This window comes from Dendropsophus ebraccatus, chromosome 11 (assembly GCF_027789765.1).
Source record: "Dendropsophus ebraccatus isolate aDenEbr1 chromosome 11, aDenEbr1.pat, whole genome shotgun sequence".
Taxonomy (NCBI): Eukaryota; Metazoa; Chordata; class Amphibia; order Anura; family Hylidae; genus Dendropsophus; species Dendropsophus ebraccatus.
Window position 1 is genome coordinate 96,222,466 of NC_091464.1, and position 17,317 is coordinate 96,239,782.

The 17,317-nt window shown below is 49.7% G+C and overlaps 1 protein-coding gene across 1 annotated transcript in view; it reads right to left on the reverse strand.

Annotated features, from left to right (window-relative positions):
* The window catches only part of SPAG17 (sperm associated antigen 17), a 193,560-nt gene that overhangs the window by 57,730 nt on the left and 118,513 nt on the right, over nt 1-17,317 (reverse strand). Inside the window, exons 9-12 of the mRNA XM_069945151.1 lie at nt 3,153-3,249; nt 2,954-3,072; nt 2,735-2,872; nt 1,195-1,305 (exon numbers count right to left, since the gene is read on the reverse strand). Of these exons, the coding sequence (XP_069801252.1) occupies nt 1,195-1,305; nt 2,735-2,872; nt 2,954-3,072; nt 3,153-3,249 (465 nt within the window). The remainder of the gene's footprint in view (nt 1-1,194; nt 1,306-2,734; nt 2,873-2,953; nt 3,073-3,152; nt 3,250-17,317) is intronic.

Genomic DNA, 17,317 nt, shown 5'->3' on the forward strand with positions numbered 1-17,317 from the left:
TACATGTCTTGTACCCCCCCCACCGGTCACTATACATGTCCTGTACCCCCCCCCCCACCCGGTCACTATACATGTCCTGTACGCCCCCCCACCGGTCACTATACATGTCCTGTACCCCCCCACCCGGTCACTATACATGTCCTGTACCCCCCCCCACCGGTCACTATACATGTCCTGTACCCCCCCTGTCACTATACATGTCCTGTACCCCCCCCCCACCCGGTCACTATACATGTCCTTTACCCCCCCCCCCCCCCGGTCACTATACATGTCCTGTACCCCCCCCCCCCCCACCCGGTCACTATACATGTCCTGTACCCCCCCCCACCCGGTCACTATACATGTCCTGTACGCCCCCCACCGGTCACTGTACATGTCCTGTACCCCCCCCCACCCGGTCACTATACATGTCCTGTACGCCCCCCACCGGTCACTATACATGTCCTGTACCCCCCCTGTCACTATACATGTCCTGTACCCCCCCCCCACCCGGTCACTATACATGTCCTGTATCCCCCCCCCCCCGGTCACTATACATGTCCTGTACCCCCCCCCCCCCACCCGGTCACTATACATGTCCTGTACCCCCCCCCCACCCGGTCACTATACATGTCCTGTACGCCCCCCACCGGTCACTATACATGTCCTGAAGCCCCCCCCACCCGGTCACTATACATGTCCTGTACCCCCCCCCCACCGGTCACTATACATGTCCTGTACCCCCCCCCCACCCGGTCACTATACATGTCTTGTCCCCCACCCCCCCCCCCCGGTCACTATGCATGTCCTGTACGCCCCCCCACCGGTCACTATACATGTCCTGAAGCCCCCCCCACCCGGTCACTATACATGTCCTGTACCCCCCCCCCACCGGTCACTATACATGTCCTGTACCCCCCGGTCACTATACATGTCCTGTACCCCCCCCCCACCCGGTCACTATACATGTCTTGTCCCCCCCCCCCCCCCCGGTCACTATACATGTCCTGTACCCCCCCCCACCGGTCACTATACATGTCCTGTACCCCCCAGGTCACTATACATGTCCTGTACCCCCCCCCCCACCCGGTCACTATACATGTCCTGTACCCCCCCCCACCCGGTCACTATACATGTCTTGTCCCCCCCCCCCCCCCGGTCACTATGCATGTCCTGTACGCCCCCCCACCGGTCACTATGCATGTCCTGCACTACCTTGCCTTGGTGACTCCGCTCACGGATCTTGTCGTGGTAGCTGACCAGGTGAGGTCCTCGGTTGTTGAAGTTCTTCTCTTTATTATTCACCAGGAAGATGTTATACAGGTTCTATGGGGTAAGGAGTCCAGGAGGACAATGTCAGTGCGGCCTCTCTATTATCTTATACACCGTATAGCACTATGATTTAGGAGCTGACAGGCACTGTTAATACTAGGCTGTATATGGCACTGTTATTACTAGGCTGTATATGGCACTGTTATTACTGGGCGGTATATGGCACTGTTATTACTGGGCGGTATATGGCACTGTTATTACTGGGTGGTATGCGGCACTGTTATTACTAGGCTGTATATGGCACTGTTATTACTGGGCGGTATATGGCACTGTTATTACTGGGCGGTATATGGCACTGTTATTACTGGGTGGTATGCGGCACTGTTATTACTAGGCGGTATATGGCACTGTTAATACTAGTCTGTATATGGCACTGTTATTACTGGGCGGTATGCGGCACTGTTATTACTAGGCTGTATATGGCACTGTTATTACTGGGCGGTATATGGCACTGTTATTACTGGGCGGTATATGGCACTGTTATTCCTGGCGGTATATGGCACTGTTATTACTGGCCGGTATATGGCACTGTTATTACTGGGCGGTATATGGCACTGTTATTACTGGGTGGTATGCGGCACTGTTATTACTGGACGGTATATGGCACTGTTATTACTGGGCGGTATATGGCACTGTTATTACTGGGTGGTATGCGGCACTGTTATTACTGGGCGGTATGCGGCACTGTTATTACTGGGCTGTATATGGCACTGTTATTACTAGGCTGTATATGGCACTGTTATTACTGGGCGGTATATGGCACTGTTATTACTGGGCGGTATATGGCACTGTTATTACTGGGCGGTATATGGCACTGTTATTACTGGGCGGTATATGGCACTGTTATTACTGGGCGGTATATGGCACTGTTATTACTGGCCGGTATATAGCACTGTTGTTACTGGGCGGTATATGGCACTGTTATTACTGGGCGGTATATGGCACTGTTGTTACTGGGCGGTATATGGCACTGTTATTACTGGCCGGTATATAGCACTGTTGTTACTGGGCGGTATATGGCACTGTTATTACTGGGCGGTATATGGCACTGTTATTACTGGCCGGTATATAGCACTGTTGTTACTGGGCGGTATATGGCACTGTTATTACTGGGCGGTATATGGCACTGTTGTTACTGGGCGGTATATGGCACTGTTATTACTGGCCGGTATATAGCACTGTTGTTACTGGGCGGTATATGGCACTGTTATTACTGGGCGGTATATGGCACTGTTATTACTGGCCGGTATATGGCACTGTTATTACTGGCCGGTATATAGCACTGTTGTTACTGGGCGGTATATGTCTCTCTTTAACTTATTTTGCTGCTACACTGTTCACACGGTCCTATCAGTCCTGTTTGTAATAATTCTTTCCTTGTCATATAGAAAAGGGTCTGATGACTGAACCCAAAACCGTTCACCTTCTTCTCTTTCTCGGAGAGGGACAGTGAGTCCAGAATGGATACCAGGTGCTCAGCAATGGCGGGGTCCAAGCCGTCTGCTCGGGGGTCCGGCATCATCTCACTCGGAGGTAACAGGCCTTTCTCAGTTGCAACAACCTGTCAGGAGTAAAACAACAGTCACCCTGCACCTAGACATGGCGCCTGGTCTGCAGAGCCGTACGGCAGGATTCTATCTACCTGCTCCAGCATGCAGTGCAGAATGACAGGAACAGAGGGCAGGCTGTCAGGAAGGTCACACAGCAGCTCATTGTACACCCTGGTGTCCACGTCCCCCGGGGGAAGAGTCTCTAACTGCCCTGGAAGACAGAGCAAAATGACCATCGGGTAAATAATCCAGGAGGTAGTGATTCTGCCAGGTCTCACAAACTGTACGTACCACCTGGAGGTGTCGGTGGAGGCAGCGACAGCGTCAGATCATCCCCCGAACCTTTCTTTTTCCCTGTTGGAGATGATGGCAGCACTGCAGCCGGCGTCTAAAGGGAAAAGAGCACAGAAAGTTATGTTCCAGAAGCCTGGAGAATGCACAGGATAGTAACCTGGTCTGTAGCCTGGAGAATGCACAGGATAGTAACCTGGTCTGTAGCCTGGAGAATGCACAGGATAGTAACCTGGTCTGTAGCCTGGAGAATGCACAGGATAGTAACCTGGTCTGTAGCCTGGAGAATGCACAGGATAGTAACCTGGTCTGTAGCCTGGAGAATGCACAGGATAGTAACCTGGTCCATAACATGGAGAATGCACAGGATAGTAACCTGGTCTGTAGCCTGGAGAATACACAGGATAGTAACCTGGTCCGGAGCCTGGAGAATACACAGGACCGTAACCTGGTCCGCAGCCTGGAGAATACACAGGATAGTAACCTGGTCTGTAGCCTGGAGAATGCACAGGATAGTAACCTGGTCTGTAGCCTGGAGAATACACAGGGTAGTAACCTGGTCCGTAGCCTGGAGAATGCACAGGATAGTAACCTGGTCTGTAGCCTGGAGAATGCACAGGATAGTAACCTGGTCTGTAACCTGGAGAATACACAGGATAGTAACCTGGCCCATAGCCTGGAGAATGCACAGGATAGTAACCTGGTCCGTAGCCTGGAGAATGCACAGGATAGTAACCTGGTCAGTAGCCTGGAGAATGCACAGGATAGTAACCTGGTCTGTAGCCTGGAGAATGCACAGGATAGTAACCTGGTCTGTAGCCTGGAGAATACACAGGATAGTAACCTGGTCTGTAGCCTGGAGAATACACAGGATAGTAACCTGGTCCATAGCCTGGAGAATGCACAGGATAGTAACCTGGTCCATAGCCTGGAGAATACACAGGATAGTAACCTGGTCTGTAGCCTGGAGAATGCACAGGATAGTAACCTGGTCCGTAGCCTGGAGAATGCACAGGACCGTAACCTGGTCCGCAGCCTGGAGAATACACAGGATAGTAACCTGGTCTGTACCCTGGAGAATGCTCAGGATAGTAACCTGGTCCGGAGCCTGGAGAATGCACAGGATAGTAACCTGGTCTGTAGCCTGGAGAATGCACAGGATAGTAACCTGGTCTGTAGCCTGGAGAATGCACAGGATAGTAACCTGGTCCGGAGCCTGGAGAATACACAGGATAGTAACCTGGTCCATAGCCTGGAGAATGCACAGGATAGTAACCAGGTCCATAACCTGGAGAATGCACAGGATAGTAACCTGGTCTGTAGCCTGGAGAATACACAGGATAGTAACCTGGTCCGTAGCCTGGAGAATACACAGGATAGTAACCTGGTCTGTAACCTGGAGAATACACAGGATAGTAACCTGGTCCGTAGCCTGGAGAATGCACAGGATAGTAACCTGGTCTGTAGCCTGGAGAATACACAGGATAGTAACCTGGTCTGTAGCCTGGAGAATACACAGGATAGTAACCTGGTCTGTAGCCTGGAGAATGCACAGGATAGTAACCTGGTCTGTAGCCTGGAGAATGCACAGGATAGTAACCTGGTCCGTAGCCTGGAGAATGCGCAGGGTAGTAACCTGGTCCGTAGCCTGGAGAATACACAGGATAGTAACCTGGTCAGTAGCCTGGAGAATGCACAGGATAGTAACCTGGTCCATAACCTGGAGAATACACAGGATAGTAACCTGGTCTGTAGCCTGGAGAATGCACAGGATAGTAACTTGGTCTGTAACCTGGAGAATACACAGGATAGTAACCTGGTCTGTAACCTGGAGAATGCACAGGATAGTAACCTGGTCCATAACCTGGAGAATACACAGGATAGTAACCTGGTCTGTAGCCTGGAGAATACACAGGATAGTAACCTGGTCTGTAACCTGGAGAATACACAGGATAGTAACCTGGTCCGTAGCCTGGAGAATGCACAGGATAGTAACCTGGTCTGTAACCTGGAGAATGCACAGGATAGTAACCTGGTCTGTAACCTGGAGAATGCACAGGATAGTAACCTGGTCTGTAGCCTGGAGAATACACAGGATAGTAACCTGGTCCGTAGCCTGGAGAATGCACAGGATAGTAACCTGGTCCGTAGCCTGGAGAATGCACAGGATAGTAACCTGGTCCGTAGCCTGGAGAATACACAGGATAGTAACCTGGTCCGTAGCCTGGAGAATGCACAGGATAGTAACCTGGTCCGTAGCCTGGAGAATGCACAGGATAGTAACCTGGTCCGGAGCCTGGAGAATGCACAGGATAGTAACCTGGTCCGTAGCCTGGAGAATGCACAGGATAGTAACCTGGTCTGTAGCCTGGAGAATACACAGGATAGTAACCTGGTCCGCAGCCTGGAGAATACACAGGATAGTAACCTGGTCTGTAACCTGGAGAATGCACAGGATAGTAACCTGGTCCGTAGCCTGGAGAATGCACAGGATAGTAACCTGGTCTGTAGCCTGGAGAATGCACAGGATAGTAACCTGGTCTGTAACCTGGAGAATGCACAGGATAGTAACCTGGTCTGTAGCCTGGAGAATACACAGGATAGTAACCTGGTCTGTAGCCTGGAGAATGCACAGGATAGTAACCTGGTCCGGAGCCTGGAGAATGCACAGGATAGTAACCTGGTCCATAACATGGAGAATGCACAGGATAGTAACCTGGTCCGTAGCCTGGAGAATGCACAGGATAGTAACCTGGTCTGTAACCTGGAGAATACACAGGATAGTAACCTGGTCTGTAGCCTGGAGAATACACAGGATAGTAACCTGGTCTGTAACCTGGAGAATGCACAGGATAGTAACCTGGTCCGGAGCCTGGAGAATGTACAGGATAGTAACCTGGTCTGTACCCTGGAGAATGCACAGGATAGTAACCTGGTCCGTAGCCTGGAGAATGCACAGGATAGTAACCTGGTCTGTAGCCTGGAGAATGCACAGGATAGTAACCTGGTCTGTAGCCTGGAGAATGCACAGGATAGTAACCTGGTCCATAACCTGGAGAATGCACAGGATAGTAACCTGGTCCGTAGCCTGGAGAATGCACAGGATAGTAACCTGGTCTGTAGCCTGGAGAATGTACAGGATAGTAACCTGGTCTGTACCCTGGAGAATGCACAGGATAGTAACCTGGTCTGTAGCCTGGAGAATGTACAGGATAGTAACCTGGTCTGTACCCTGGAGAATGCACAGGATAGTAACCTGGTCTGTAGCCTGGAGAATACACAGGATAGTAACCTGGTCCGTAGCCTGGAGAATACACAGGATAGTAACCTGGTCCGTAACCTGGAGAATGCACAGGATAGTAACCTGGTCTGTAACCTGGAGAATGCACAGGATAGTAACCTGGTCCATAACCTGGAGAATGCACAGGATAGTAACCTGGTCCGTAGCCTGGAGAATGCACAGGATAGTAACCAGGTCCATAACCTGGAGAATGCACAGGATAGTAACCTGGTCCGGAGCCTGGAGAATGCACAGGATAGTAACCTGGTCCGGAGCCTGGAGAATGCACAGGATAGTAACCTGGTCCGGAGCCTGGAGAATGCACAGGATAGTAACCTGGTCTGTAGCCTGGAGAATGTACAGGATAGTAACCTGGTCTGTAACCTGGAGAATGCACAGGATAGTAACCTGGTCTGTAGCCTGGAGGATGTACAGGATAGTAACCTGGTCTGTAGCCTGGAGAATGTACAGGATAGTAACCTGGTCTGTAGCCTGGAGAATGCACAGGATAGTAACCTGGTCTGTAGCCTGGAGAATGTACAGGATAGTAACCTGGTCTGTAGCCTGGAGAATGCACAGGATAGTAACCTGGTCTGTAACCTGGAGAATGCACAGGATAGTAACCTGGTCTGTAGCCTGGAGAATACACAGGATAGTAACCTGGTCCGTAGCCTGGAGAATGCACAGGATAGTAACCTGGTCTGTAGCCTGGAGAATGCACAGGATAGTAACCTGGTCTGTAGCCTGGAGAATACACAGGATAGTAACCTGGTCTGTAGCCTGGAGAATGCACAGGATAGTAACCTGGTCCATAACCTGGAGAATACACAGGATAGTAACCTGGTCCGTAACCTGGAGAATACACAGGATAGTAACCTTGCACTGTAGCCTGGAGAATGCACAGGATAGTAACCTGGTCCGTAACCTGGAGAATGCACAGGATAGTAACCTGGTCAGTAGCCTGGAGAATACACAGGATAGTAACCTGGTCCGGAGCCTGGAGAATGCACAGGATAGTAACCTGGTCAGTAGCCTGGAGAATACACAGGATAGTAACCTGGTCTGTAGCCTGGAGAATACACAGGATAGTAACCTGGTCTGTAACCTGGAGAATGCACAGGGTAGTAACCTGGTCTGTAGCCTGGAGAATACACAGGATAGTAACCTGGTCTGTAGCCTGGAGAATACACAGGATAGTAACCTGGTCTGTAGCCTGGAGAATACACAGGATAGTAACCTGGTCTGTAGCCTGGAGAATACACAGGATAGTAACCTGGTCCATAACCTGGAGAATGCACAGGATAGTAACCTGGTCTGTAGCCTGGAGAATACACAGGATAGTAACCTGGTCCGGAGCCTGGAGAATGCACAGGATAGTAACCTGGTCCGTAGCCTGGAGAATGCGCAGGATAGTAACCTGGTCCGTAGCCTGGAGAATGCACAGGATAGTAACCTGGTCCATAACCTGGAGAATGCACAGGATAGTAACCTGGTCCGTAGCCTGGAGAATGCACAGGATAGTAACCTGGTCTGTAGCCTGGAGAATGTACAGGATAGTAACCTGGTCTGTACCCTGGAGAATGCACAGGATAGTAACCTGGTCTGTAGCCTGGAGAATACACAGGATAGTAACCTGGTCCGTAGCCTGGAGAATACACAGGATAGTAACCTGGTCCATAGCCTGGAGAATGCACAGGATAGTAACCTGGTCTGTAGCCTGGAGAATGCACAGGATAGTAACCTGGTCTGTAACCTGGAGAATGCACAGGATAGTAACCTGGTCCATAACCTGGAGAATGCACAGGATAGTAACCTGGTCCGTAGCCTGGAGAATACACAGGATAGTAACCTGGTCTGTACCCTGGAGAATGCACAGGATAGTAACCTGGTCTGTAGCCTGGAGAATGTACAGGATAGTAACCTGGTCTGTACCCTGGAGAATGCACAGGATAGTAACCTGGTCTGTAGCCTGGAGAATACACAGGATAGTAACCTGGTCCGTAGCCTGGAGAATACACAGGATAGTAACCTGGTCCATAGCCTGGAGAATGCACAGGATAGTAACCTGGTCTGTAGCCTGGAGAATGCACAGGATAGTAACCTGGTCTGTAACCTGGAGAATGCACAGGATAGTAACCTGGTCCATAACCTGGAGAATGCACAGGATAGTAACCTGGTCCGTAGCCTGGAGAATACACAGGATAGTAACCTGGTCTGTACCCTGGAGAATGCACAGGATAGTAACCTGGTCTGTAGCCTGGAGAATACACAGGATAGTAACCTGGTCCGTAGCCTGGAGAATACACAGGATAGTAACCTGGTCCGTAACCTGGAGAATGCACAGGATAGTAACCTGGTCTGTAACCTGGAGAATACACAGGATAGTAACCTGGTCCATAGCCTGGAGAATGCACAGGATAGTAACCTGGTCCATAACCTGGAGAATGCACAGGATAGTAACCTGGTCCGTAGCCTGGAGAATGCACAGGATAGTAACCAGGTCCATAACCTGGAGAATGCACAGGATAGTAACCTGGTCCGTAACCTGGAGAATGCACAGGATAGTAACCTGGTCCGGAGCCTGGAGAATGCACAGGATAGTAACCTGGTCCGGAGCCTGGAGAATGCACAGGATAGTAACCTGGTCCATAGCCTGGAGAATGTACAGGATAGTAACCTGGTCTGTAACCTGGAGAATGCACAGGATAGTAACCTGGTCTGTAGCCTGGAGGATGTACAGGATAGTAACCTGGTCTGTAGCCTGGAGAATGTACAGGATAGTAACCTGGTCTGTAGCCTGGAGAATGCACAGGATAGTAACCTGGTCTGTAGCCTGGAGAATGTACAGGATAGTAACCTGGTCTGTAGCCTGGAGAATGCACAGGATAGTAACCTGGTCTGTAACCTGGAGAATGCACAGGATAGTAACCTGGTCTGTAGCCTGGAGAATACACAGGATAGTAACCTGGTCCGTAGCCTGGAGAATGCACAGGATAGTAACCTGGTCTGTAGCCTGGAGAATGCACAGGATAGTAACCTGGTCCATAACCTGGAGAATACACAGGATAGTAACCTGGTCCGTAACCTGGAGAATACACAGGATAGTAACCTTGCACTGTAGCCTGGAGAATGCACAGGATAGTAACCTGGTCCGTAACCTGGAGAATACACAGGATAGTAACCTGGTCCGGAGCCTGGAGAATGCACAGGATAGTAACCTGGTCAGTAGCCTGGAGAATACACAGGATAGTAACCTGGTCTGTAGCCTGGAGAATACACAGGATAGTAACCTGGTCTGTAGCCTGGAGAATACACAGGATAGTAACCTGGTCTGTAGCCTGGAGAATGTACAGGATAGTAACCTGGTCTGTAGCCTGGAGAATACACAGGATAGTAACCTGGTCTGTAGCCTGGAGAATACACAGGATAGTAACCTGGTCCATAACCTGGAGAATGCACAGGATAGTAACCTGGTCTGTAGCCTGGAGAATACACAGGATAGTAACCTGGTCCGGAGCCTGGAGAATACACAGGATAGTAACCTGGTCCGTAGCCTGGAGAATGCGCAGGGTAGTAACCTGGTCCGTAGCCTGGAGAATGCACAGGATAGTAACCTGGTCCGTAGCCTGGAGAATGCACAGGATAGTAACCTGGTCTGTAGCCTGGAGAATGCACAGGATAGTAACCTGGTCCATAGCCTGGAGAATACACAGGATAGTAACCTGGTCTGTAGCCTGGAGAATACACAGGATAGTAACCTGGTCTGTAGCCTGGAGAATACACAGGATAGTAACCTGGTCTGTAGCCTGGAGAATACACAGGATAGTAACCTGGTCTGTAGCCTGGAGAATACACAGGATAGTAACCTGGTCCATAACATGGAGAATGCACAGGATAGTAACCTGGTCCGTAGCCTGGAGAATGCACAGGATAGTAACCTGGTCCGTAGCCTGGAGAATGCACAGGATAGCAACCTGGTCCATAGCCTGGAGAATGCACAGGATAGTAACCTGGTCTGTAGCCTGGAGAATGCACAGGATAGTAACCTGGTCTGTAACCTGGAGAATACACAGGGTAGTAACCTGGTCTGTAGCCTGCAGAATACACAGGATAGTAACCTGGTCCGTAGCCTGGAGAATGCACAGGATAGTAACCTGGTCTGTAACCTGGAGAATACACAGGGTAGTAACCTGGTCTGTAGCCTGCAGAATACACAGGATAGTAACCTGGTCTGTAGCCTGGAGAATGCACAGGATAGTAACCTGGTCTGTAACCTGGAGAATGCACAGGGTAGTAACCTGGTCTGTAGCCTGGAGAATGCACAGGATAGTAACCTGGTCTGTAGCCTGGAGAATACACAGGATAGTAACCTGGTCCGTAACCTGGAGAATACACAGGATAGTAACCAGGTCTGTAGCCTGGAGAATGCACAGGATAGTAACCTGGTCTGTAGCCTGGAGAATGCACAGGGTAGTAACCTGGTCTGTAACCTGGAGAATACACAGGATAGTAACCTGGTCTGTAGCCTGGAGAATGCACAGGATAGTAACCTGGTCCGTAACCTGGAGAATGCACAGGATAGTAACCTGGTCTGTAGCCTGGAGAATGCACAGGATAGTAACCTGGTCTGTAGCCTGGAGAATACACAGGATAGTAACCTGGTCTGTAGCCTGGAGAATGCACAGGATAGTAACCTGGTCTGTAGCCTGGAGAATGCACAGGATAGTAACCTGGTCCGTAACCTGGAGAATGCACAGGATAGTAACCTGGTCTGTAGCCTGGAGAATGCACAGGATAGTAACCTGGTCCGTAGCCTGGAGAATACACAGGATAGTAACCTGGTCTGTAGCCTGGAGAATGCACAGGATAGTAACCTGGTCCGTAGCCTGGAGAATACACAGGATAGTAACCTGGTCCGTAGCCTGGAGAATACACAGGATAGTAACCTGGTCCGTAGCCTGGAGAATGCACAGGATAGTAACCTGGTCTGTAACCTGGAGAATACACAGGATAGTAACCTGGTCCGTAGCCTGGAGAATGCACAGGATAGTAACCTGGTCCGGAGCCTGGAGAATGCACAGGATAGTAACCTGGTCCGTAGCCTGGAGAATGCACAGGATAGTAACCTGGTCCGTAGCCTGGAGAATACACAGGATAGTAACCTGGTCCATAGCCTGGAGAATGCACAGGATAGTAACCTGGTCAGTACCCTGGAGAATACACAGGATAGTAACCTGGTCCGGAGCCTGGAGAATGCACAGGATAGTAACCTGGTCCGTAGCCTAGAGAATACACAGGATAGTAACCTGGTCTGTAGCCTGGAGAATGCACAGGATAGTAACCTGGTCCATAGCCTGGAGAATGCACAGGATAGTAACCTGGTCTGTAACCTGGAGAATGCACAGGATAGTAACCTGGTCCATAGCCTGGAGAATACACAGGATAGTAACCTGGTCCATAACCTGGAGAATACACAGGATAGTAACCTGGTCCGGAGCCTGGAGAATGCACAGGATAGTAACCTGGTCCGGAGCCTGGAGAATGCACAGGATAGTAACCTGGTCTGTAACCTGGAGAATGCACAGGATAGTAACCTGGTCTGTAGCCTGGAGAATACACAGGATAGTAACCTGGTCCGGAGCCTGGAGAATGCACAGGATAGTAACCTGGTCCGGAGCCTGGAGAATGCACAGGATAGTAACCTGGTCTGTAGCCTGGAGAATGTACAGGATAGTAACCTGGTCTGTAGCCTGGAGAATGCACAGGATAGTAACCTGGTCTGTAGCCTGGAGAATGCACAGGATAGTAACCTGGTCTGTAACCTGGAGAATGCACAGGATAGTAACCTGGTCTGTAGCCTGGAGAATGCACAGGATAGTAACCTGGTCTGTAACCTGGAGAATGCACAGGATAGTAACCTGGTCCATAACCTGGAGGATACACAGGATAGTAACCTGGTCTGTAGCCTGGAGAATGCACAGGATAGTAACCTGGTCTGTAGCCTGGAGAATGTACAGGATAGTAACCTGGTCTGTAGCCTGGAGGATACACAGGATAGTAACCTGGTCTGTAGCCTGGAGAATACACAGGATAGTAACCTGGTCCGTAGCCTGGAGAATGCACAGGATAGTAACCTGGTCTGTAGCCTGGAGAATGCACAGGATAGTAACCTGGTCCATAACCTGGAGAATACACAGGATAGTAACCTGGTCTGTAGCCTGGAGAATACACAGGATAGTAACCTGGTCTGTAGCCTGGAGAATGCACAGGATAGTAACCTGGTCCATAACCTGGAGAATACACAGGATAGTAACCTGGTCCGTAACCTGGAGAATACACAGGATAGTAACCTGGTCCGGAGCCTGGAGAATACACAGGATAGTAACCTGGTCTGTAGCCTGGAGAATACACAGGATAGTAACCTGGTCTGTAGCCTGGAGAATGCACAGGATAGTAACCTGGCCCATAGCCTGGAGAATGCACAGGATAGTAACCTGGTCCGGAGCCTGGAGAATACACAGGATAGTAACCTGGTCTGTAGCCTGGAGAATACACAGGATAGTAACCTGGTCTGTAGCCTGGAGAATACACAGGATAGTAACCTGGTCTGTAGCCTGGAGAATGCACAGGATAGTAACCTGGCCCATAGCCTGGAGAATGCACAGGATAGTAACCTGGTCTGTAGCCTGGAGAATACACAGGATAGTAACCTGGTCTGTAGCCTGGAGAATACACAGGATAGTAACCTGGTCTGGAGCCTGGAGAATGCGCAGGGTAGTAACCTGGTCTGTAGCCTGGAGAATGCAGAGGATAGTAACCTGGTCCGTAGCCTGGAGAATACACAGGATAGTAACCTGGTCCGTAGCCTGGAGAATGCACAGGATAGTAACCTGGTCTGGAGCCTGGAGAATACACAGGATAGTAACCTGGTCCGTAGCCTGGAGAATGCACAGGATAGTAACCTGGTCCATAACATGGAGAATGCACAGGATAGTAACCTGGTCCATAGCCTGGAGAATGCACAGGATAGTAACCTGGTCTGTAGCCTGGAGAATGCACAGGATAGTAACCTGGTCCATAACCTGGAGAATACACAGGATAGTAACCTGGTCCATAACATGGAGAATGCACAGGATAGTAACCTGGTCCATAACCTGGAGAATACACAGGATAGTAACCTGGTCTGTAACCTGGAGAATACACAGGGTAGTAACCTGGTCTGTAGCCTGCAGAATACACAGGATAGTAACCTGGTCTGTAGCCTGGAGAATACACAGGATAGTAACCTGGTCTGTAGCCTGGAGAATGCACAGGATAGTAACCTGGTCCGGAGCCTGGAGAATGCACAGGATAGTAACCTGGTCTGTAGCCTGGAGAATACACAGGATAGTAACCTGGTCTGTAACCTGGAGAATACACAGGATAGTAACCTGGTCCGTAGCCTGGAGAATGCACAGGATAGTAACCTGGTCCATAACATGGAGAATGCACAGGATAGTAACCTGGTCTGTAGCCTGGAGAATGCACAGGATAGTAACCTGGTCCATAGCCTGGAGAATGCTCAGGATAGTAACCTGGTCCATAGCCTGGAGAATGCACAGGATAGTAACCTGGTCTGTAGCCTGGAGAATACACAGGATAGTAACCTGGTCCGTAACCTGGAGAATACACAGGATAGTAACCTGGTCTGTACCCTGGAGAATGCACAGGATAGTAACCTGGTCCATAGCCTGGAGAATGCTCAGGATAGTAACCTGGTCCATAGCCTGGAGAATACACAGGATAGTAACCTGGTCCGGAGCCTGGAGAATACACAGGATAGTAACCTGGTCCGTAGCCTGGAGAATGCACAGGATAGTAACCTGGTCTGTAGCCTGGAGAATGCACAGGATAGTAACCTGGTCTGTAGCCTGGAGAATGCACAGGATAGTAACCTGGTCCGTAGCCTGGAGAATGCACAGGATAGTAACCTGGTCTGTAGCCTGGAGAATGCACAGGATAGTAACCTGGTCCGTAACCTGGAGAATGCACAGGATAGTAACCTGGTCTGTAGCCTGGAGAATGCACAGGATAGTAACCTGGTCTGTAGCCTGGAGAATGCACAGGATAGTAACCTGGTCTGTAACCTGGAGAATGCACAGGATAGTAACCTGGTCTGTAGCCTGGAGAATGCACAGGATAGTAACCTGGTCTGTAACCTGGAGAATGTACAGGATAGTAACCTGGTCCGGAGCCTGGAGAATACACAGGATAGTAACCTGGTCCGGAGCCTGGAGAATACACAGGATAGTAACCTGGTCTGTAGCCTGGAGAATACACAGGATAGTAACCTGGTCTGTAGCCTGGAGAATACACAGGATAGTAACCTGGTCTGTAGCCTGGAGAATGCACAGGATAGTAACCTGGTCTGTAGCCTGCAGAATACACAGGATAGTAACCTGGTCCGGAGCCTGGAGAATGCACAGGATAGTAACCTGGAGAATACACAGGATAGTAACCTGGTCCATAACATGGAGAATGCACAGGATAGTAACCTGGTCTGTAGCCTGGAGAATGCACAGGATAGTAACCTGGTCCGTAGCCTGGAGAATACACAGGATAGTAACCTGGTCTGTAGCCTGGAGAATACACAGGATAGTAACCTGGTCCGTAGCCTGGAGAATACACAGGATAGTAACCTGGTCTGTAACCTGGAGAATACACAGGATAGTAACCTGGTCCGTAGCCTGGAGAATACACAGGATAGTAACCTGGTCTGTAACCTGGAGAATACACAGGATAGTAACCTGGTCCATAGCCTGGAGAATACACAGGATAGTAACCTGGTCCATAACCTGGAGAATGCACAGGATAGTAACCTGGTCCGTAGCCTGGAGAATACACAGGATAGTAACCAGGTCTGTACCCTGGAGAATACACAGGATAGTAACCTGGTCTGTAGCCTGGAGAATGCACAGGATAGTAACCTGGTCCGCAGCCTGGAGAATACACAGGATAGTAACCTGGTCAGTAGCCTGGAGAATACACAGGATAGTAACCTGGTCTGTAGCCTGGAGAATGCACAGGATAGTAACCTGGTCAGTAGCCTGGAGAATGCACAGGATAGTAACCTGGTCCATAGCCTGGAGAATGCACAGGATAGTAACCTGGTCCGTAGCCTGGAGAATGCACAGGATAGTAACCTGGTCCATAGCCTGGAGAATGCACAGGATAGTAACCTGGTCCATAACCTGGAGAATGCACAGGATAGTAACCTGGTCCGTAGCCTGGAGAATGCACAGGATAGTAACCTGGTCTGTAACCTGGAGAATGCACAGGATAGTAACCTGGTCCATAGCCTGGAGAATGCACAGGATAGTAACCTGGTCCATAACCTGGAGAATACACAGGATAGTAACCTGGTCTGTAGCCTGGAGAATACACAGGATAGTAACCAGGTCTGTACCCTGGAGAATACACAGGATAGTAACCTGGTCCATAGCCTGGAGAATACACAGGATAGTAACCTGGTCCATAACCTGGAGAATACACAGGATAGTAACCTGGTCCATAACCTGGAGAATACACAGGATAGTAACCTGGTCCGTAGCCTGGAGAATGCACAGGATAGTAACCTGGTCCATAACCTGGAGAATACACAGGATAGTAACCTGGTCTGTAGCCTGGAGAATGCACAGGATAGTAACCTGGTCCATAACCTGGAGAATACACAGGATAGTAACCTGGTCCATAACCTGGAGAATACACAGGATAGTAACCTGGTCCGTAGCCTGGAGAATGCACAGGATAGTAACCTGGTCCATAACCTGGAGAATACACAGGATAGTAACCTGGTCTGTAGCCTGGAGAATGCACAGGATAGTAACCTGGTCCATAACCTGGAGAATGCACAGGATAGTAACCTGGTCCATAGCCTGGAGAATACACAGGATAGTAACCTGGTCCAGGTCCAAATGCACAGTAAAGAGCCCCCTTTTTAATATTTGCTATGTTTTCTTTTTGACACTGATGGTCTCCTCCCTGGACTTTCTTTTTGGACACTAGTAGCCTTCTCTTGACTTTCTTCTTGGACAGTGGTGGTCTCCTCACTTACTTTTTTTTTTAACAATAGCACTTTTCTCAATGTCTTTCTTTTTGGACAGTGGTGGTTACCTCCTTGCTCTCCTTTCTTCTTCGACAGTGGTTATCTCATCCTCCATATCTTTTCTTCTTGGATAGTGATGGTCTCCTCTTTGCTATCCTTTCTTTTTGGATAGTGGTGGTCTCTTCCTTGCTATTTTTTCTTCGTGGATAGTGGTGGTCTCCTCCTTGCTATCCTTTCTTCTTGATTTGTGGTGGTCTCCTCCTTGCTATCCTTTCTGCTTGCACTGTAGTGGTCTCCTCCTTGCTATCCTTTCTTCTTGCACTGTAGTGGTCTCCTCCTTGCTATCCTTTCTTCTTGATTTGTGGTGGTCTCCTCCTTGCTATGTGGTGGTCTCCTCCTTGCCATGCTTTCTTCTTGATTTGTGGTGGTCTCCTCCTTGCTATCCTTTCTTCTTGCTTTGTGGTGGTCTCCTCCTTGCTATGCTTTCTTCTTGATTTGTGGTGGTCTCCTCCTTGCTATCCTTTCTTCTTGCTTTGTGGTGGTCTCCTCCTTGCTATCCTTTCTTCTTGCTTTGTGGTGGTCTCCTCCTTGCTATCCTTTCTTCTTGCACTGTAGTGGTCTCCTCCTTGCTATCCTTTCTTCTTGCTTCGTGGTGGTCTCGCTATCCTTTCTTCTTGATTTGTGGTGGTCTCCTCCTTGCTATGTGGTGGTCTCCTCCTTGCTATGCTTTCTTCTTGCTTTGTGGTGGTCTCCTCCTTGCTATCCTTTCTTCTTGCTTTGTGGTGGTCTCCTCCTTGCTAT